Source organism: Elgaria multicarinata, chromosome 5 (genome assembly GCF_023053635.1).
Source record: "Elgaria multicarinata webbii isolate HBS135686 ecotype San Diego chromosome 5, rElgMul1.1.pri, whole genome shotgun sequence".
Classification (NCBI taxonomy): Eukaryota; Metazoa; Chordata; class Lepidosauria; order Squamata; family Anguidae; genus Elgaria; species Elgaria multicarinata.
Genome location: NC_086175.1, coordinates 98,849,985 through 98,872,690, shown reverse-complemented (window position 1 = coordinate 98,872,690; position 22,706 = coordinate 98,849,985). Strand labels below are relative to the sequence as shown.

General features: G+C 41.9%; 1 protein-coding gene across 1 annotated transcript in view; it reads left to right on the top strand.

Moving 5' to 3' along the window:
• ZPLD1 (zona pellucida like domain containing 1) overlaps nucleotides 1-16,664 on the top strand; it is a 34,410-nt gene extending 17,746 nt beyond the window's left edge. The window contains exons 5-10 of the mRNA XM_063127628.1: nucleotides 2,719-2,816; nucleotides 5,541-5,621; nucleotides 10,567-10,738; nucleotides 12,876-12,984; nucleotides 14,219-14,248; nucleotides 16,262-16,664. Of these exons, the coding sequence (XP_062983698.1) occupies nucleotides 2,719-2,816; nucleotides 5,541-5,621; nucleotides 10,567-10,738; nucleotides 12,876-12,984; nucleotides 14,219-14,248; nucleotides 16,262-16,440 (669 nt within the window). The 3' untranslated portion in view covers nucleotides 16,441-16,664. The remainder of the gene's footprint in view (nucleotides 1-2,718; nucleotides 2,817-5,540; nucleotides 5,622-10,566; nucleotides 10,739-12,875; nucleotides 12,985-14,218; nucleotides 14,249-16,261) is intronic.
• The last annotated feature ends 6,042 nt before the right edge of the window (nucleotides 16,665-22,706 follow it).

Sequence of the window (22,706 nt, the reverse complement as noted above, 5' to 3'; positions counted from 1 at the left end):
TTTTTAATTACTGTAACGTGAAGCATCCTGGACCAATGAATTTTGTAGATGCATTAAAATCAGTTCTTGTTTCAAACTGAAATATTTGATATTAAACTGGTGGATTTCATTTGCAAAGTAGGGTGCCCATTCTGCTCAACCAGAAGTTTATAGCATTGGATGAATTGTTCCTCTTCCTGTCGGTGTTCCCACTGAATTCATACATACGTATAAATCTGCCGTTGGCTTTATTGGGAATGCTTGGTGGACAAGAGATGCTCATGAGTAAAGGTTTTGTTAGGGCCAAGACCTTGCTCTCTGAAAAAAGCAGTTAATCAAGCATGAATATGAAGCATATTCATTTCCATACATTGAAAATTTAATGTACTCTAGTCAAACTATGCTGTGTTTGAGTAACAAACTGAGGTACAATTTTTCACCATTGCCAGTGTGATTTAAATACTTCTAGAGAAGTGTTCGATCTGGAAAACGCACACTAAATCTGTTGTTTTACTCACTTCATTATCCACAACTTTCTGCTAACAAAACAGTAATAGTCTAAATTAATAATGCAAATGTCATTATTATATATGTAATTTTAATTAACACTTGGAAACCTTTATATACCAGAATGTGATTAACATTTAAACCATGCATACAGGAAATAAGAAAGAGGAAGAAAAACAAAGAGAAAATGATGGGGCATTGCAACTAGAGAAACTGCAGGCAATGCAACTAGGGGTCATATCACAGGTTAGAAGGAAATCTCATAGAGGCTCCAATTGTGACAGGGATCATGGCGGGGCAAAGTGTTACAGCCCTGCTTCCCCCATGATCTGGTCCTGATCTGGCTTTTCTTGTCCTGATTGTCAAATGTAGCATCCAGTGAGCACGTATAAAAATAATCAACTTGGTTCACTTAGGACACAGTCCTATTCATGTTTAGACAGAAAAAGGTCCTACCTACAACTCCCAACATGGCTTGCAGGGGAATGCTGGGAATAGTAGGACCTTTTTCAGTTTAAGCATGTAAAACATTGTACCCTTAAGCACCTAACAATTAAAGCACTATAAGTACAGCTAAGCCATATTCATCAATATTGATTATTAAACACAGGGTTTGTTTACATTAGGCAATAAGGTTGTCAAACAAACCCAATAGCCGATGACTCTGATGGATCAGCCAGCCTATTCCTATCTATATTTACTTGGGATTTAATTCAGTGAGAAACCTAAGTGTAATATAGGTTACTCTTGGGTCCTTAGTACCTGATTCCATTAGGATTCCTTTTGTGTCCCAACTAGTTCCACTGGCAGTAGGTTCTATGGAAAATATTTTGGATATCTGCAAAAGGGTGGGATAATAGAATTAAAACTATTACTATGATCCGAAAGATTGTAAGGAACATCGTTGTGATATTAAGCAGAGCTCTTTGGCAGATTAAAATATTGAATACTGGGATTATTTTAATGTTAATGTATTCCACAGCTTGGTTTATAGATTCTATATGACATGTTTAATGATTTTGTTTTTCTGTGCTCAGATCATGGTTAGCATTTGATTTAATTCCTTTGCAAATTGTCTGGCACTGCTTGCAGTTGCCACATATCTTTCCACTAGATATGATCTCGATATATACTGACATCCTTTCCCCCCCTGTAATCTACAGCAGTATTAAATAGAGTTCACTGTAAGTGCATTTGATCATGTTGAATTATGTCAGAGTGCTGATCCAGGTTTATGTGGTTCCCAATACATAATGTGAATCAGTGAAAGGCAAAGCCATTCTTGTGCATACGTCCCATTCATTTTAATATGAGTTCAGCGAGTGAGAAATTCCTGGTTGAAACTGAGGATTCCATGGCAAATGTGGGTCTGGGAATCCGGGCTACCATGTTTTGCTGCTAGGGGGGCAATTTGTATGGAAAACATAGAGGGCGAGGGTGTCCACTCTCCCCTGGCTACTATTTTTCTCCAGTACCCCTTTCTCAGCACCTTCCCCCCCCCCCCCCCGCCCCCAGACGTGTGTTTGCTTTGCCAAGTGTGTGTGTGGTGGAGGGAATGTGGGGAAAAGTTTGGAGGAGCACTGCAGGGCAAAACCAGTGCAGAGTAATAATTGGTTAAGCACTCTCCATCACTACTAATCCCCTGGAAAATGACCCTTTGCAGGCCAGAAATCATGACCTGAGTTCCCAGATACTGACATTCAGCAAAGCAAGAGGCATTAAAGCTACATGTTTGAAGCAAAGCTTTTCAAGAGGAATGCAAACTACCTTGTTACCTGATTCCCTTGGCCAGATCTACACCAAGCAGGATATTGCGCTATGAAAGCAGTATATAAAAGGCAGGAGCCACACTACTGCTTTATAGCGGTATTGAAGTGCATTGACAACTGTTACGGCCCACTGACACATACCATATACCGCTTTCATACCTCTTTCATAGTGCTATATTCTGCTTGGTGTAGATCTATGCCTTACTTTAAATTAAGGATATTTTACTCCTCATAGAATAAAGATGGGCAACTTGTAGCCCTCCAGATGTTTTGTCCTACTACTCCCAGCAGCCCCTATCATTGGCTATCCAGGCTAGGGCTTTGGGAAGTTGAAGGCCAAAACATCTGGAGGGCTGCAAATCACCCACCACTATCATAGTAGCTTCACCAACTGATTGTGACTGCTTGAATGTTACATGGGATCATGTTGCCAGTATATTAAAAGAGCTGTTTGTTTTTCTAGGACTCTACATACAGCCAACAGCTGATTATCCCTACTACAGGTTTACCTTTGAAAACAAAAGTTTTTGCAGCTGTGAGAGCAACAAACCTGGATGGAAGGTACTGTAAGTGATATGATTCATTTTGCTTAATGTATCCAAGCTCTTTGGGGTACAATGAGATATGAACAGATGCCAGGGATTGAACATGGGGCCTTTTGCATACCAATATTCCTGTGCAAGTGCATGAAGAATTTGGGGCCATAGCTTGCATGTAAACACCATTGTTCTTAGATTCAAATGTTAGGTTTGACTCAAAGAAAGTTCTGCGTTCAAGTCCTAGCTGTGTAAGGGCGGGACTGGGCAAATTTTCTTCGTTAAGGGAAGGGATTGATTTTTGGGGGGTTGTTTCACTTTCTATAATGTTTGCATTTTTTCAAGCACAACTTTGGTCCATCCAGTTTCTTCATTAGCTTGTGTGTGTGTGTTTTAAGAGTCTGCACAACAATTTGTACATATTATTGAAAGCAATTTTCAGTAATATACATATTTTTGCAAACAGTTTTTTAAAATATATGCCTTTTTGTACACAATTTCCCCTAATGTGCACATTTTTTGTTCATATTGTTTTGATCAGAGAACTGCATTGCAAAATTCAGAAAAGTGCGAAAACTAGTTCGCATATTAGTTTGGAAAGGGGCGAACTAGGTCAGTTAGTATTAAAATGTGGACCAAATTAACTTCTTCCCCATTCCTTTCTAAGGGAACTTTCACACACAGCTCATCCAGTTTTGACTAAACCTAGGCTGGTTGTAGCTACAGGGACTAATATTGCATATTGCGTAGGCACATCTGCACGTATAATAATGTCAGATGGCAGGCTGGGTAGGCTTGATGGCTTCCCAGGTTCATATGTGAAATGGGAATTCTAGGGACATACCATAAGGATTTCTGTGCAATAAGGAAATAGTGTTGCTGAAATTTAGAGACAGAACATGATATACATCTAAATCATTGAGAGTATTGAGAGTAGTGTAAAATCTATATTGAGCTGTGGTGCAGCCCCACTAAAACAATCCATGGGCAAAGGAATATAATATTTTATCTCTCAGTGCATCAGCATTCCTTCCTCATAGCAGCAAGGCTAGGAATGGCAAGGAAAGCAGCATTGCTTGATAATTGGCATTTCTAGTACTAGGATTCTTATGGTGCATGCAGATAGGCAGGGATGGCACTTGCTCAGGAGCCAGCAGAACTCAGCCAGGTGCTTCCATGACTGTGAAAGACATGCCACTGTGTCCCACCTATCTTCCTTTCAGATGAGGTCATGGGAGATGCCATTGAAGGAAACAGGGCTCATCTACACCTATGAGCTTTCTGGGAGGGAGTGGGGAGGGTCCTGTGCTTTACAGCTTCCAGGATCATCACCCTGCATGCACACACCTGCACGTGGTCACAGAAATCAAGAGGGATGTTGTGGGTGCCATTCCTCCCCCAGAAACGGAGCACAATTGCACTCCACTGCAAGTAAGGGTTTTTTTTAAAACCCACCTTGAAACTTCTCCCCCACCCCAATGGGCATGGATTGCCCCTGTGCAGCTCTGTGCCTGTTTCCAGAGCCTTGCTACTCATGGGGTAGAAGGGATGACCCATGATTGTACTGGCTGCAGTCCTTGGGGATGTCCCAGAAACAGAAAAACTGGGAAATCTGCAGTCCCAGTTATCCCTGGGAAAGTCCCTCGTTGTCCCTGCTTGACCTTGGGATCCCCGTGCATCATTTGGATGCATAGGGACAACTTAGAGATGACCCTGGTGTAGACATGGCCCCAAAGTTTCATGTTGTGTTTATGTAGTGGTTGCCAGCTTCCTTTCTACTCTGCCAGGAAAAGCACTCAAACACTCAACAAACTGTCCATGTTCATAAACTAATCAGCTGCTCAGATGATGTGGAAGAATGTTCAACCATTTCTGCCACTAGCTTATTCCAGGATGTCTTTCTCTTGCCATAAGACGTAACAAAGGTACTTCAAGGTACCACCACTTGCCCACCCCATGTAACACAACAGGCTCCTCTGCTTTCTGAGGAGATATGTAGCAAAGGGAATGTGAAAGAAAGTAATGAATTGGTGGCCAGTGGAAAAGTGGAACTGATGGAGATAAGTTCAACTGAACAGGAGAGAGAAGGATCATGCCCTACTAGTATTGGTCATTATCAGAACATGGTAGCCTTGGCTCCTGGGCCAGTGATTTTCAAATAGTGGATTTGAACTTTCCCATGATCCGTCATACCATGCAACAGTAGATACTGTAGATGCAATTTATAAAATAAGTAAGGTAACTTCTAAGCCAGTATATATGACTTACCAATGGCTTCCATTGAATAGCAGAATCCCATGGTAGGTACACTCAGTAAAACAAGTTTGGGGTTACTCTCCTTGGTTTTATATTGCTATTCAGCAGGCACAATATATAGAGACCTCAATTTATAAAAGGAGGAAATGTGAATTCTGGCTGAATGAACTCATGAGGTCTGAAACAGCCAGTGAAATGATGATAGTAAATCAGTGACAAATATTGCACTTCAGTATTCAATGGCTACAACATCCATACTGTTTACTGGGTGAGACTATAGCTCTAGTTATAGTGCCCTTATTGTTTGGTAGCATCACTAATGCAGAAAAGAAAAATGGAATTGCTTCAATGAAAGCACAGGGATTTTGCTCAGCTACTCAGTCAGAAGATAACAGTACATGTTAAAGTTCCCAGCTAGCAGTTTCAATGCAGATATCTAAATATAATGAATCTCAAGTAATGTTTTAGCAACTAATTCTCTTTCATTGCACAGATGGAATGTTTTGATGGACTACTGCTATACTACTCCATCTGGAAATCCAAATGATGATCTGCGATATGATCTCTTCTTTAGGTAGACAATTTCTGACTGTAGTATTTTGTCTGTCATACTGTTGTTATTGAATTGACAACATACATGGACTGTTTTCAAAATGAGCTCTGAAGTTCTGATTGTTTAAATAAAGCATTGGGAATGCTGTGTACGTAAATATATCTTGACTTCTGCAAAGTTTTCGACAAAGTGCCCCATGATATTCTGATTAACAAACTAGCTAAAAGTGGGCTAGATGGAACAACTATTAGGTGGATCCTCAGTTGGCTACGGAAGTTATTTATTTATTTATTTATTACATTTTTATACCGCCCAATAGCTGAAGCTATCAGTGGTACCTTCTCAAACTGGGGAGAGGTAACGAGTGGGGTACCGCAGGGCTCAGTCCTGGGCCCAGTGCTCTTCAACATATTTATTAATGATTAGGACAAGGAGGTGCAGGGAACGCTTATCAGATTTGCAGATGACACAAAATTGGTGGGATAGCTAATACCCCAGAAGACAGAAACAAACTACAATGTAATCTTGGTAGGTTGGAGTGCTGGAATGAAAATAACAGAATGAAATTTAATAGGGATAAATGCCAAATTCTACACCTAGGAAAAAGAAACCGAATGCACAGTTACAAGATGGGGAATACTTGGCTCAGCAATACTACAAACGAGAAGGATCATGGAATTGTTGTAGAACACAAGCTGAATATGAGTCAAAAGTGTGATGTGGCTGCAAAAAGAAGCAAATGCTATTTTGGGCTGCATTAATAGAAGTATAGCTTTCAAATCGTGCGAGGTACTGGTTCCCCTCTATTCGGCACTGGTTAGGCCTCATCTTGAGTATTGCATCCAGTTCTGGGCACCACACTTCAAGATGGATGCAGACAAGCTGGAGCATGTTCAGAGGAGGGCAGCGAGGATGATCAGGGGTCTGGAAACAAAGTCCTATGAGGAAAGACTGAAAGAACTGGGGTTGTTTAGCCTGGAGAAGAGAAGACTGAGGGGAGACATGATAGCACTCTTCAAATACTTGAAAGGTTGTCATACAGAGGAGTGCCAGGATCTCTTCTCAATCCTCCCAGAGTGCAGGACACGGAATAACGGCATCAAGTTACAGGAAGCCAGTTTCCGGCTGAACATCAGAAAAACTTCCTGACTGTTAGAGCAGTACGACAATGGAATCAATTGCCTAGGGAGGCTGTGGGCTCTCCCACACTAGAGGCATTCAAGAGGCAGCTGGACAACCATCTGTCAGGTATGCTTTAAGGTAGATTCCTGCAATGAGCAGGGGGCTGGACTTGATGGCCTTATGGGTCCCTTCCAACTCTACGATTCTCTGATTCTAATTGTTGTTTATGGTGGTGAAAAATAAGTATGGACTTGAGTCATAAGTATCTTTTACAGAAGATTTGTGTCCTCACGTATCAGTGCAGACATATGCATGTAAATAATGGCTTTCATTAGTGAAAGTGGCATATTCTGCATGCCCCTTTCAAACAAATGTACACTAAGGAAATAGAACTAAGTGGTGCTGTTCAAAAGGTATTAGATAAATTTATGCATGGAAAGTCTGTCGATATCTGCAAGTCATGATGGCTGTATATTACCTCTAGTATTGGAGGGAGCATGGCTCTCAATACCATTTCCTGGGGAACATGAGTGGCAATGCATTCATGTCTAGCTTGTGGGCTTCCCATAGGCAACAAAATGCTGGACTATACCTTTGCTCTGATCCAGCAGGCTCTTGTTATGTTCTTATGAACTGAGAGCCCACGCACATGATCAAACTACTCCAGGGCGAACACTCTCAAACTGGGGTATCTCGGTCATCACTGCCAAGTGATAGATTAATCCAAGTCCAGGTATGTCATAAATTAGTAAATCTGGAATCATCCTGAGTTACATCGTCATCACTGGGAATATATTCCATGAAATGCGTTTATGAGCTCCATCACACCTATATTTTTGTCCTGGTTTGCCCCCGCGTTATCTGGTTTTGTTTCATTAGCGTGTCAAGCACTGGTCACTTTCACGTGTGCGCATTGTCGTGCTATTTCAGTTCATGCATCTTTCCCCTGTGCTGGCTTGCGCTTCCTCGTATCACTACTATTCTGGCGAAATCTCCTCTCGCTTGTTTTCTCTCTCGCTATTGCGCCCACCCTGCCACTTCCCTTCTCCTTCCCCCTGCAGTTCATTGGTTCTTGTAGCAGTGAGGGATATTGTGATGGCCTCTCATTCTGGTTTTTCGGTCTAATATTTAAGGGATTTGGGGTTTTACTGCCCGTTTCTGGCATTTGGGCCATAGCTAGACCAAAGGTTTATCCCTGGATCATCCAGGAGTCAAACCTGTTCATCTAGGTGACACACAGGGGATCCAGGGCTCAGGCAGGGGCGAACCCTGGATGATCCCAGGATAAACCTTAGGTCTAGCTGTGGCCTTGAGCTGCGTGGGGTGCAGCATCTTTACTTACTCCAGCTGCTTGAAAACTGGCTCCTGGTGGGCAGAAACCAGTTTGGAAAAAAAATCTGTGCAAATACAACAGTATTCAATCACGGCAGCCTGAAACTGCACAATTACAGAAAAACAACACACAACGCTTTCCCTAGGATCATATTAAACAATATAAGTGAAGGGGGCAATTGTTAGCAATGGGCAATCAGTGTTGGTTGCCTTTAGGGAATCACACAATAAATGGAAAGGAGTTTTTTAATGGGAGACAGCATGGGCGATTTGGGGCTTTATCGGTTGCACCAGTTTCTGCCATTTGCGCTCCACAGGGCGTTTGTGCGCCTACAATCCCTCCCCCTTCCCGGTTGAGTGATTGGATAGGCAGGAGGGTGGATAGGCATCAGGGTGTAGTTGCACAATTCCACCTGAGCACCCGTACAGTGGGCAAAAAAAAGAGGGAAGATGAAAGAGAGCAGAAGTTGGAGCAATGAAGATATGTCAGCAATGAAGATATGTTCATTCCACTGACTCAGCATGCATCCCCAAGCAGAATGAGGAAAGGAATTCAAATGGTGCACTGGAGGACAGCTGCCCCGCCTTCCTCTTTCCTCAGTGAGACTGCCCTTCAACACACATGCCCCCAACAAAAAAGTCAGGATGTGCCAATAGCACGAGGACAGCTTTACACGGGGACAGAGGAGCGGTGTTATTGCACATGGAGGGAAAAATTGGACTTTCCCGCTCCAAATAAGATGGAAAAAGGGGGGAAGAGGTGAGATGAGCGCAGGACAGGAACGATGTCATGTGAGTACCGCACTGCAAAATCACATACCAGGCATGGTGAGAGTGTTATAAATCACAGGTGTGATGGAACTCTATGATGTAGTTTCAAAACATCTCTTCACCATGTCAGAGATTCACAGAATGCTGTTTAACTAACTACCATTTATTGTGATCTAAACACACAATGTTGATATATGATGGTGTGAGAATGCTATGTGTGGTTGGGCTCATACATACAGTAAAGGTGATTACACCACAACATATGGATCACCAGCATATGGAAGGACTTCTGGTGGCAGCCATAGATATTAAATAATAGCAAAGTTTATCCTGAGACTTATTTTAATAGGACAATGTTTCTTTGATAGGTTATTATTCTTGGAATTTTTGAAAGCTTTAACTCTTGCAAAAACCTAAAACAAAAATGTGCAGACTGCTAGAATATCAATCTGAAAAAGTTTCATTGAATTTATTGGAATATACTTTTGAATAAATACCTTTAGCACAGTGAAACCTATTAAAAATGTTTCTTTGGTCTCAGCATGGATTTAGGGTCTGAAGAAAATGGTGCATAGCCAGCCCTAGACCACATAGCACCCTATACAATGAGCATCTTTGGCACTCCACTCCATTTGTTTAACTTCGGAATACCTGGTTGTTGTTTTTTAATTGCATCTATATTGCACAACTTTGGTGTACAATTTGCATGCATGACTTATCTCTCTTGTATAAGACAATACATTTGCAAGCACAGATCTGATCACAAACATTCAAATTACTCTTACACTGTCTGTTGGATGGGCACTGATATTGTACATTTCCCTATAAATTCACATTTGTGTATCACACACACAGAGATAGACAAACGTTAACACAGAGCTGGCCACACTCAACCAATGAAGATAAATACTTTGTACTATTTTTGTTTCAGGTGTTCAGTGGATAGTTGATAGATAGCCCATGACAGGCATCTCCCAAGCCTCCAGAAACCTACTGTCCCAGGAAGTGGCCCGCCTGCCCTTACATCCAGTCCTAGTGCTTGGCATCAACTACTATATCTGAAACAAGGCAGCTGCACTCATTCATGAAAAACAAGAGGACTTCATCCAAAACTACTGGAGAAGACCTGTTTGGCAGGAAAATAGGGTAACAGGAGGAATAAGCAACAGGAGCAGGAATCAAGAGTTACGACTGAAGAGTTAACCTGTTGCTCAAGCAAGAGCCTAGACAGTGGCAGGGAAGTATATACAGATAAACAGAGTTAGCAAGAGGTGATGAATGGATGAGTATGGGGCATTGACCAGGATCTCCTCTGAGCTAAGGATGAAGTACAGTAGCAAGTGAAATGGTCTCGTATGAAAGGGGAAAACCATGTGTGCAGATTGCACATCAAACTGGTGAAATGGGCTACAAGTGCAATAAAATAAGGCATTCAAAAGTTGAACAAAATTATTTATTTATGGTTAGTTTTTTCTTTCCTCATTGAACTCAAGGTGATGTACATGGGGTTCTTAAGTGGTCTCCCATCGAGGCAGTGACCAGACTCAGACCTGCTTAGCTTCAGCAAAGTCTCTGTATCACGCGCCCTCAAATTACGGCATGGAGAGCGGTGCCAATGATTTCTGACCGTGTTTCTGCATTTAGTAGTGTCTATGATGATGCCGTACTATTTTTCTTTTGAGGCTTTGTTCTCCTGGAACCAGAACAAAAAAGTGATGCTTGTTTCAATCTTTCCCTTCAGCTGTGACAAGGACCCTCAGACGACTATAATTGAAAATGGCAGGAGTCAGATGGGCCGGTTTTCTTTTGAAGTGTTCCGCTTCGTGAAGCACAAGAACCAGAAAATGTCCACCGTTTTTCTTCATTGTGTGACAAAGCTGTGCAGAGCTGATGACTGCCCCTTTCTTGCTCCTGTAGGTTTTGGAGTGTTTTGGTAATGTTGCAATTGGAGCTAAACCTGGAGGGTTTTGACTGTTCGGTACACTGTGTAAAGACAAAAGATTAAAGAAGAGAGAGAGAGAGAACCATTGACTGTCATCACTAACACATAGCACAGTTCATGCCATCCCATATGCTCAGCACAAGTTGTAGTGAGCCCCTGGGAAACTTTTCTTGGCCTGCCAGGAAGGGTAGGAGCCATACAGATTGACAGGTTTATTTAAGTCCTATTCAGGTATTTGCCAGAACGTGTGAGCACTAAAACTGTGTAGGGGAACGGAGCTTCAGGGGAACACAACATTAGGGCCCCTGCAACTAATATCCCCACATGTGTCAGCTCCTGCCCCAGCCTTCCCATGTGGCAAAGTCTGAAGGAATGTACTACTGACGTTTTCTTGAATGTGATTTGGGGACCCTGATAAAGCAGACTCTGTGACTGCACGTGGGGTGTTTGTGTCCTGTTTTCACTGACGTGAATGCAAGCAGAATGCCCCGGCAGACCTTGCTATTCAACATGCAAGGTGGGGGACTGGGCTGGCATGTACAGGGATGTTTGGGCCATCATTTACAGCCCACCCGGCTATAGAGTTTTAGCCTCTATTCATTCAGCGCTCATGCCTGAACAAGGGTATAATCACTGAATGATGTGGTAGTTGCAATTATAATGCAGGAGATATGTAAAGGAACCATGGAGTTCACCAAGCTAATGACAAGCCTCTTTTCACGTTTTATCTAGAACAAAGGGAATAGATGAATCAAATTCTTCAGAATCAATATAATGGGATGTATCCATAGATCAATGAGCAGCATTCCACTCACAGAAAAATATATATAATATGGTCCCGCAACAGGAGGGTAGAGGGAGATGATTTTTATTGTTTCTCCTTTCTCCCCTGCACCCTCCTGTACCCCCTCTGAAAATCTGCTCCAGAGTTGTGGAAACCTTCAGAACGACATGGGAGGTAGCGTGGAGGCTTCAGCGAGAAGGAGGAATTGGCAAAAATTGGGGATGTATGCATTGTGAAATATCCATTCCGTCTGCGTTTCGCAGATTGTCAGGTGCCTTTTGTTCCATCTTCTGCCCATCGATTGAATCAGATTTTTTTTCAGTTTTCAAATTTGCACAAATACAAATTTGTGCTAATGCAAATTTGTGCAATTCACACATGTGCATATTCCCCCCAAAACACACATTTTTATATTCTAGCCTATGGGAGAAATTCACATTTTGACTGTTGTTTTTTATTTTTGCATATTTTTCTGTGATGGAATTTGCACAAAATTCCCAAAGGTTAGGAAAACAGTCCGCAAATCTGTGGACTCCACCTGGTATGGGGAGAGCCAGTCCATTGCGGAATCTGCTGGTTGGATTCATAAAAATCCAAACTGATTTGGTTCTGTTGTGGTTTTCTCCAAAATCCCTAGCAAACATATAACCCTTTGGTTCAGGGAAGCCTCCGTTGGATCAAAGCTTCTCCCTTTGTGGAAGGACTCTGCTGGCTTTAAATTAATATATTCTACCCATTGGGAAAGGAGGAAAGGAACCTCTCGTGCAAGCACTGAGTCATTACTGACTCTTGGAGGGACACCAGCTTTCGCTGACGTTTTCTTGGCAGGCCTTATATGGTTTGCCGTTGCCTTCCCTGGCCGTTATTACCTTTCCCCCAGCTAACTGGGGAGAGTTTCTGCTGCAGAAACTGCTGCTTTACCGCTCTGTGCCACACGAGGCTCATATTCTACCCATTATTCTACCACAAATGTGAATGACATTGTGCTAGCATAAACTATCTAGCATAACACCAATAGCACCCATGGAAACTTGTCATGCCAGCAAATGCCACTGGCATTCTACTAGATATAGTTTATGCCAATGTTGGGTCATTTACATTAGTGGTAGTTCAGCACTGGATTCTGTCCTCCATCTTAGATGAAATCGGTTCTGAATATGGAAACAAACATGAACAACATTCCACTTAGTGAGTATTTCAGCAGTTTTATTGCAAGTTGAATGAATGTACAGAAGAATCACGTTCAATAAATCCCCCAAAGAACTTGTATTTAAATCCTGTGCTGTCCCCTCTGAAATCATGATTATTTTGTTTGACCCTCCAGATATGCAGTTACAGAAAAAGAAGAGATGTGGCAAAGAGAACCACTTGGAGCCCTCAGAGCACTTCTGGAAGTGCTGTAATCACTGCTGGCCCCATCATTACCAGGACCGGTAGGAAAGATTGTACAACTGCATGAGTTGTAAAACACAATGAAACATTTTCTAAGGGATCAATCTTGTGGAATCTGCCCTTAGTACTCATAAGCTTCCAAACCCAGAGTATCCAATTTATTTTTAGCATTGTATGCAATACATTTAGCTAGATGGGCATTTTCCCCATCTAGCAGAGGCTTTGGGGAGAGGAAAGGAAGGAGACTGGAGTTGGTTGGGGAGACCTCATAAACCCATGTCCCCAGTCTCTTCTCCTCCTCGACCCTGGGGATGCCCCCTTTCACCTCTTACGAGCTCGTGTTTGTGAGCTCGTAGCAACAGCTGGTGCGGTTCTTTCCATGCTGGCTGCAAGGAGGTGGGGGACTAGTGGAGAGCGCAGTTTCCTGTCTCCAAGCTCAGAGACACTGTCTAGGTGCTGTAAGATTGCTCTCTAAACCACTATTTGGGCATTTAGTCACACATGCTTGCAACTGCTTGAGAGGGAAAAGGGAATACACTGCACTCTCCTTTCATTCCTCATGGGCCTTTCTACTCCCTGTGTTAAAAGGTGTGCTTCTGAAGTGCGGAGCCTGCTGCGTACATGTAGAATCCTGTTTAGAAGGATGCAAAGGACCTCACAAGGATCTAGGGATTTAGAATCCTGATTGGGCCAGGTTCAAAACCACTTACATGCATAAGTGTGCATAAGACTGCAGTCTTAAGTCTTCTTCTCTTATTTTTATTGATTATTTGTACCCTGTCTGTCTACCTAAAATGGCAGTCAAAGCAGCATACAGACACAGTTGATGTAAGCCATGCATCTTATAATGGATGTCCTAAGCTTGAGTCTAACAAACATATCGATAGTGACAAAGTAGTCATCCCAAAACAGCTGATGTGCTTTAATCTAGTCACCCTAGATTTTATATTTATATTTATTTATTTATTCATTTATCATTGCATTTCTATCTCGCCGATTTTACTCCAAGGAACCCAAGGTGGTGTACATAATCCTCCTCCTTCCATTTTATCCTCAAAACAACAACCCTGTGAGGTAGTTTGGGCTGAAATTCTGTTACTGGCCCAAAGTCACCCATTGGGTTTCCATGGCTGAGTGGGGACTAGAACCCGGATCTCCCGGCTCCCAGTCCAACACTTTAGCCACTACATCACACTGGCTGTGGGAAAAGCTAACACAGACTGTGGGAAATGCTAACTTCAAATTACAATGTTTCTATTTATCTATTTTATTTAGATGAGACCCCAACCAACAATTCACAACTCGGTAAGTTGTACCAATAATGGCAAATCACTTTTTCTTTTCTTTTTAAAGTTTGAATTTTAGGCTAATGACGAGTGGAACACTTTGGATTTTGTCTGATATATAGCAGTATTTTCTATTAAATGTTGAACATCCAATTAAATAGTTATGGTCAGCTTTAAAAAGCTTAGCAGATTCCACCCTTCAAAATGGATATGACATTTAAAAAGCCTGTTACACTTACAGTCCTGCTTAGACTACTGCGACCAGACACAGGTCAAGTTCATCTGTACTGCTGCCTGCCTTTCATAGGAGATTGTGAGACAAAGAGTGATGTGGGAGTGCAGCTATGCTGTAGTATTAAACGAGAAGACATTTAGCAACTAATTGGGGGCAAAAGCCAGCTGGAGTTATGCATTCTAAGTTCCGCTAATGACATAGGGGGAAGGAATTAAGCATACATTTATCTCTATTGTTGGAATCGGTGGGCTGGACAGAGAAATCCTAGGTACCAGGGGGAGAGATGCGGCAGAGCCATGAGCACATCCAGAGCCTTGCTGACTCACAGTGGGTTGGGTGGGAAGAGGGGAGGCAGGTTTTATGGGCCTATTTCTCTGCCTTTCCCCCCTCTTTACCCTCCCATTAAAACCAATGGGAGGGAATGAACTGCACAAGCTTATGGAGTGTTGTCTCAGGAATGGGAGGGTTTATTATTATTTATTTACTGTGTTTTTACCACATTCTTCAGCCCCCCACAGGCTCCCAGAGCAGCTTACAAAGATTAATAATAAGATGGTCCCTGCCTTCTGGTTTACAATCTAAAAGATATGATACAAATGGAAAAAGGATTGGGAGGGAAGAGGGGAAAAAAGCAAGTACAACTCTGGCCAATGTATTAGGCCAGGATGGTCTCTCCCTTGCCATGATTTTCTTCCTGAGAGGCAGGAGGTGCAGCTTCTCAGTGGTTCTTGGTTCTCTGGCTGATGGATAAGGCTAGGGTGGCCATATACAATGGAGGACAGGGCTCCTGCATCTTTAACAGTTGTATTGAAAGGGGAATTTCAGCACGTGTCAGTTGTATGCATGCAACATCACAACAGTTAAAGCTGCAGGAGACCTGCCCAATTTTGTATCTGGTGAAAAGTGCAGAGCTCCTGCAGCTTTAACTGTTGTGATGGAGAGGGAATTTATCCAGATGCTGCACACATACAAATGACACTTGCTGAAATTCCCCTTTTAACACAACTATTAAAGATACAGGAGCCCTGTCCTCCTTTTCGTATGGTCACCCTGAAACCTTCTAAAAGCTTCTTACTACATTTGACTATACTAGCTCCTTTTTATGTATAATATAGTCATAAACATATGTATATATGATATATTGATATGCATTTGTACACTGGACAGAACTATGAGAACACACCAAGCCTCCTTGCCATTTCTTCTGGTCAAAACCACTACATTGGGCACGGCTGTAAATGCACTTGCAGTGCTTTCTTTTCATGTATGTTTCCTCCCATGAGAATGTGTGGTCCTTTGGGGAACATGTGTCTGCTGCTATACAAGTGTTAGATCTTCCTTGCACATAAGCAACATGGGCAGCCCAAGCCTACACCAATGTTAGAAGGACACATCTCTCTCTCTTCTTGTAGCTTGAGGAGCATGAGGCCAGAGACTGCAGTCCAAGTTGGAGCTGAGTTTAGAATTCTGCAGACTCATGGCTTCGCCCAAAACTTCCCTGACACATCCTGTTCTGGCCCTCACCTCCTATCTTGGCTGTGTCAGTGAGGGCCGTGAAGCTTTCTACCACCACACCTGAAGGGCCTCTACCCATGGACCTCCTTCTCTGCCTGTGGACCTGCCTTCTGAACTTGAAAAGAGGGAGATCTAATGTATCCTATGGGCCCTCAGCCACCTTCTCAGGGAGTGTAGGGTTGCTCCCTTAAATGTGAAAATGGGAGCTTTGGTTAGATTGTTAAGAGGTTTTGTAAAGCAATGTTGTTGTAACGCCTTCCTCTCCATTTCTTTCTTTTGTAGGCAATCCAAACGGGTCCACTTTTCAACTGAACTCAGTCACCAGCGCATTGATTTCAGGAATAGTAATTCTAGGAATTATGAGCACCATTTTTTTCATATTCTCCCTCCTCCTGCTCCATAGAAAGTGGCCCAGCAATAGTCCAGTTTTGAGCGGTGTACGAAACCCAGTTTTTAACTAGAAGGAACAAATCATTTGGACTTTCTCTGTGGGACTGCCATGAAATATGTTTCCTTCCTGTGTCACCACGGCAGCATTCTGCCACTTTCAGATTCCAGCTATTCTTACCGGTAGCCTTATAAATGCTATTGTATAGATGATACTAAACAGTAAAGATAATGCTTGTTCTTTTTCAATTATGAATGTAAGTATGTCAACAATCAAGCTATTTGAGATGTTGCCAATGAGATTACAGACAACTGAAATAGTTTCATACTTCCAAGTGGGATTGTAAAGTAAAAACAAAAGTGCTTAAAGCAAAAAAACAAAAACAAAACCCTCCCCCAGATATTGTACAAATGTTAAGTGCTATGAAACAGTTAAAAGGACAACTTCTATGTCTATTTTTTTTTACAATGTTATATGTTTTATGCCTAACTTTTCTGCACAAGATGTGGCACTTGAAGTACATATTTTTTCATTTTCTACAGGGCTACACAAAAGAGCTGTGGACAGCTTAAAAATAATAAGCGGTTATGCTTTTAATTACTCTAGAAATGAGATCAAAGACTGTGGTGTGGCAATTTATGCCTTGTTTTAGGGTGGTTTTCCATTGTACAATGAAACGGCAACAATGGACTCATGATTGACTTGTGCTTAATCATATTTTGCCTGAGCCAAAACGTGTTATATTGCAAAGTTAGGGCTGAACTGAAAGTACTCATTGTTTGGGCGGGGGCTGCTGTTCTTGGCAGTGTTGAAAAGCACACATCCTTTTGATGTCCCTCCCCTTTTTTGTTTTGTTTTTGCAATTGCTTTGGAAGTGTTTGCCTAGTCATTTACATTGCCTTCTATGGTTCTTTCATGGAATTGAGTTCATTTACCCTTAATGATCACATCTCATATCCAGATCCTGTTGGTTATATATGCTTGGATCCAGATAGTCACCTATATGAGGGGGCAGATGGAAGCTGAGTTGGCCGTTTCCTCTTCTCGCCATTAGTCCTCCGAAAATGCTCCTTCAAGGGTTGGGGGATCCTGCTAAATGAAGTGTGCACGGGGGTGATGGGGGAGACCATGGAAAATCAGGTGGAGGCACCTTCGGCTCCACTCACAAAAGATGCCTAGCCAGGCCCCTCAGTCAATTGTCTTTGTTCTCCCCCTTCCTCATTAGCACCCTCACCAGAGCTTACTCTGGCCGTTACCAGAGCTTACAAGGCCTATATCCTGGGATTGTCCTGGGATCATACCTGTGCATCCAAATGACACACAGGGGATCCCGGGAGCAGGTAGGGATGACCCCTCCATTTGCCTGGAATAATCCTTAGGTCTAGCTAAGGCCTCTGTTCACCAGGGAACATTTTGGGAAAACTCTGGGGGTAGAGGGGGGAGCAGAAGCAGGTAGTTTATACCCTCCCCCTTCTCCAGATGGATATCTGGAATTAACCAATAACAGAATGAAAGAGGCCTGACAATCCGCAAAACGCAGACAGGACAAATTTAATAAAATCTGCAATATCTACCATTGAAAATAATCCTTTCTCTTTCTGCTTCCAGTCAGCAACTTTGTCCCTTAACACTGTAAAGCAGTAACCACTTCTTGGGGAAAGAATCCTATTAGAGAAGAGCAGGCCGAGCAGCTTATCAGCACACATCAGCCTGACCCCTCTTTAGCTCATCTGATAAACTTCAGATGGATGAAACTTCACTCAAGTCACTGTTTCTCTAACTAGGTATTAGGAATGGCAGTTTAGAGACATCTCACAAGAATATGTAAGGGTGTGTTGTACTCACAATAAATAAATGAGGCTGCGTAATGCAGAACATATAGTGGGATGTAGTTTGGATGCTAATTTTATCTGAAAGATGCTAGCATTTTTATTTACCTATGTCCAGCATTACATTGAACAAAGTCAATTGCTGCATGTTATACATACTGCTCCAAACAAATATTTTTGGGGCATTGTTCAGTTTCCTGTGTTAATTTTGTCTGTATTTTATGTGTGTTTGAACTTATACAAATGGTTAATTATCAGGGTTATTTGAATATCATGACTAAATACATATTAAAAATCAACCAACCAACCTGTCATATCACTTCTGCAAAGGCCTGATCATAATACATCTAGACTGTGTGTTGGGTCTTTCACAGGAACATTGTGCATGGTTTTCTCCAGTCTTAATACCTCAGAAACATATTTTTGTACTTCAGGGTTTAGGTCTGATGGCATGTAAAACATGATTGTTTAATAAATTTTTTTGGAATATATATACATCAGAGAAATGCTTGTGTGAGTCTTTCGTTGAACAGGTATGGACGTTGCTGCAGGCCTACTGCTCCCATTTAAAACAAAACGAAATACTTTATTTTTTACTGGCAGCTGAGATTGCTAGGAAATAGGTTTCTGTTGGCGTTGAAAACAGTGGATTCAATGAGTTGTTTAGTGTGTTGGGGATCAGGCTCCACCTCTGCCTTGCACTAAGTCTTTTGGAAAGGTTAGTTGTCCTTTCCATGCCTCCCTTGGCAGCCATTTTGTGGTGATGTCCAGGACAGTTTCTCAAATTACCAAATGTGCCCATCTTCCAAAAGGGTTGCCTATTCCTGCTTTAAGCCATTAAGAGTGCAATCCTATGCATAACTATACCAAAATAGGCACCATTGAGTTCAATGGGGCTTTCTGCAAGGTAAGTGGGTATAGGATTGCAGCCTAAGTGGCTTTGAACATTATCCTGTAGTTCAGCTCAGTGCAGATTCTTGATGAAAATTTGCTCCCTTTGTTCCTGATTTTAATTGTCCTGATTTGTTCCAATGTGAGGAATCCTTCTTATTCCAATTGCTTTATGCGAACACTGCTCAGCAAGGACTCATTAGCAAGGTGTTTCATGCCAGGCTTGTTGTTCTTTTTGCTTTGATTGACTTCGTTAATTCTGCTTACAGGTGTATCCCAGGCAGCTAATAATCTCTCTTTATGGTGGTATGCAAATTGCCTGCTCTTTACTGCCTTTCACTCAGAAAACAACTCTGATGCATTCATCACCTTGCTGTTTGCATTAGAAGCCCTCCAGGTCTCTTCCTTTGAGGGGAAAAATGGCTGCAACAGTTTCGTGATGGCATATGTGCAATCAAATTAAACATCTTCACATCTGTTGATTTGATATGACCATGCGGTGTAAATGGCTCATAAGTATGAGAACTGTAAAATGTCTGAGAGGTAGGTAGAATATTACAATGCGTTTATCTCAAGGTTTTATTTATAGGGTGACCATAAGGAAAAGAGGACAGGGCTCCTGTACCTGTAACAGTTGTATTGAAAAAGGGAATTTAATCAGGTGTCATTTCTATGCATGCAGCAACCGGTGAAATTCCCTCTTCAGCACAACAGTTAAAGCTGCAGGAGCCCTGTCTTCTTTTGTATCTGGTCAAGACGGCACGGCTCCTGTTGTGATGAAGAGGGGATTTCTGGCCACGGTAAAAATGCGGGCCTTTTTCTTAATGTAGAGATGCTCATGGAATCAGAGGGTAGAATCCTGAACATTGAAGGTATAATTGCAGATTGAAGGTCAGTCGTCACAAATTAGAACGCTCCTCTACACCAAAAACTCCTTTCAAATAGTCAACAAGCAAAACAGCCAGAGAGCTAGAGTACAGCATTTTCTCATATATTGTGCTACTTTTTATTAAAAAAATTTTTTTGCTGAGAACTTTCCCTCTCTTTTTTTTCTTTTTCTTAAAGGTGAAAGAGTATTCAAAACGGCTTGGGGAATTTTTATTATTATTACCATAGAATCATACAATAGTAGAGTTGGAAGGGGCCTATAAGGCCATCGAGTCTAACCCCCTGCTCAATGCAGGAATTATTATTATTATTATTATTATTATTATTATTATTATTATTATTATTATTATTATATACCACTCCATAGCTGAAGCTCTCTGGGAAGTTTACATAATATTAAGACACTTAAAAACAATATACAAAAATTAAAAACCACATACAATATACAATACATTTAAAACTACTATAACAACTTTAAAAACTATGAGCCTGCAACAGACCCAGGAAGGGGGGAAACAGTAGTCATCTGATTTTTTGTTGTTGTTTATTCGTTCAGTCGCTTCGACTCTTCATGACTTCATAGACCAGCCCACGCCAGAGCTTTCTGTCGGCCGTTGCCACCCCTAGCTCCCCCAAGGTCAAGTCTGTCACCTCCAGAATATCATCCATCCATCTTGCCCTTGGTCGGCCCCTCTTCCTTTTGCCTTCCACTTTCCCTAGCATCAGCATCTTCTCCAGGGTATCCTGTCTTCTCATTATGTGACCAAAGTACTTCAGTTTTGCCTTTAATACCATTCCGTCAAGTGAGCAGTCTGGTTTTATTTCCTGGAGTATGGTACCCTCATTTAACCAGTATGGTGCATCAGACAATGGATGAATGTGTTTAAATAAAGTTATGGAAGAAAGATGGTGTTTCATCCAGTATTTTGAAATGGGCCAAGACTAGCTGTTTTATAACTCAAGTACACACTTCAGGCAGTGAAGTTGATTATATCTGTCTCCTGGCTGTTCTATCTGGACACATGATCTTGATAGATTAGACCCGGTGATAACCAGACTCCTGCATTTTATTTGGCAGCAAAGAGAGAGAGAGAGAGAGAGAATCTAACATCTTAAATTAGCAAATCTTTCTGATGGATACAGAGCCACAATTGGTTTGTTAACTGTAGTGCTGTTTTGTTCCTGAAGCAGCATGTTTTCAAATCAATATAAGTCTGCACGAGGGAATGCTTTGTTGCCACTATTGTAAGTTTAATGCTAGCAAATTTACTGAGGCATCATATAACTGGAGTCATTAAGGTTAGCATACATAATGTCATGGTGTCAGCAGTGCGGATGTATGCTCACAAGCTGTTCCAAATTAGCATTGCTTATAGTGTTGTTTATGGCAGGCTGTGGCGTTTTGAGAAAATACTTCCTTGGCAGTTGTCACCCTTCAAATCCAGCTGTCAGGAAAAGATATATAATGGCATTAAAAGTACAGCATTAAAAATACAATGAAAGTGTCAGGCATTTACATATCTATAGGTAAACAAATAGCCTGAAAATTCTTGTATTTATTCTCTTAGATGTTCGAAGGCAGGAGCTTAGGGACTTGACATTTCGAAAGAGTATTCCCGCTACATTCTTTTGGGAGGGAACGTTGCAACTTCTAGATTCTAAAACCGGTTGTTTGCCTTGGTTATTTCCCTATGCTATACACTCCAGCACTTGACAGAAGAAAACAACGAGTTCTCCCCTACCTACTTCTTGCTTGGATATGCGTGAACAGGCAAGCATGGATCACAGTAGGCTGCCCATTTTGTGTGGACATCCCATTATGATCTAGTCCCTCCTCTCCTCTCCACTGCATGCCTAATTCCTTATGGTATGGTATGGAACTATCTGGAGAACTGGAGTCCTGCGGAGGGCTGGATCATTATGGATCATATGCACACATTGGCTTTCCCCCACTCCAAACAGCATGTACTCGGCGAGAAAAGTGCCCTATGTTGCTCCTTGTGCTTGATGACCATGCTCATTGTGTTCTATGGTGAGCCTCTCTGCAGGCATAGCAGTGCCTCCAGAAGACTGGATCATGCCCTTTATTATTAGTTTATTCATTTAAAATATCCCTAGTCCATTCAAAACGAAATAAATTGGTGGCTTGCTGCTAGTAACAAAGGAAATGTTAAACCATTAGGGAAAAACCCCTAAAAAAAGCCATCAAGCAAGAACAGCAAATATCCATTTAACCAAACATGTCGGAGCTAGTTTGAATATGTGTGTCTTATAATTAGCGCTGTGTGCAAGTGGCCTCTCAAAATTCTCCACCCTACTTGTGGAAAGAGAACTTGAGGGTGGGGGGCAATTTCACCAACACTTCTCCAACGATTTCTCACAGGCAGGCATCACCATTGGCAAGGGTTGTAGCACAGCTGCTGCTTCTTTTTGCTTCCCCCACCTAAGGGTTTTGGGTGTGTTTGTTTTTTTGCACTGCCACTGCAAGCAGTGTGTTGGCAGCCTTGTCCTCATTTTTCATCCTCCACAATGCCCCATATACCTAGCATCACTCCAGGACATTAAGGGGAGGGAATGCAGCCACAACAAAAAATAATGGTGAAGAAAATGTGGATAAAATTATGGAAAAAAACTTCATTTCGTTTGTAGGAAGTTAGAAAAGAAAAGTCTCGGGAATTTCCTGAAAGTTTTCTTTCCCCATGAAAGGGGCTTCCTTTTTTCTGCCTAATTC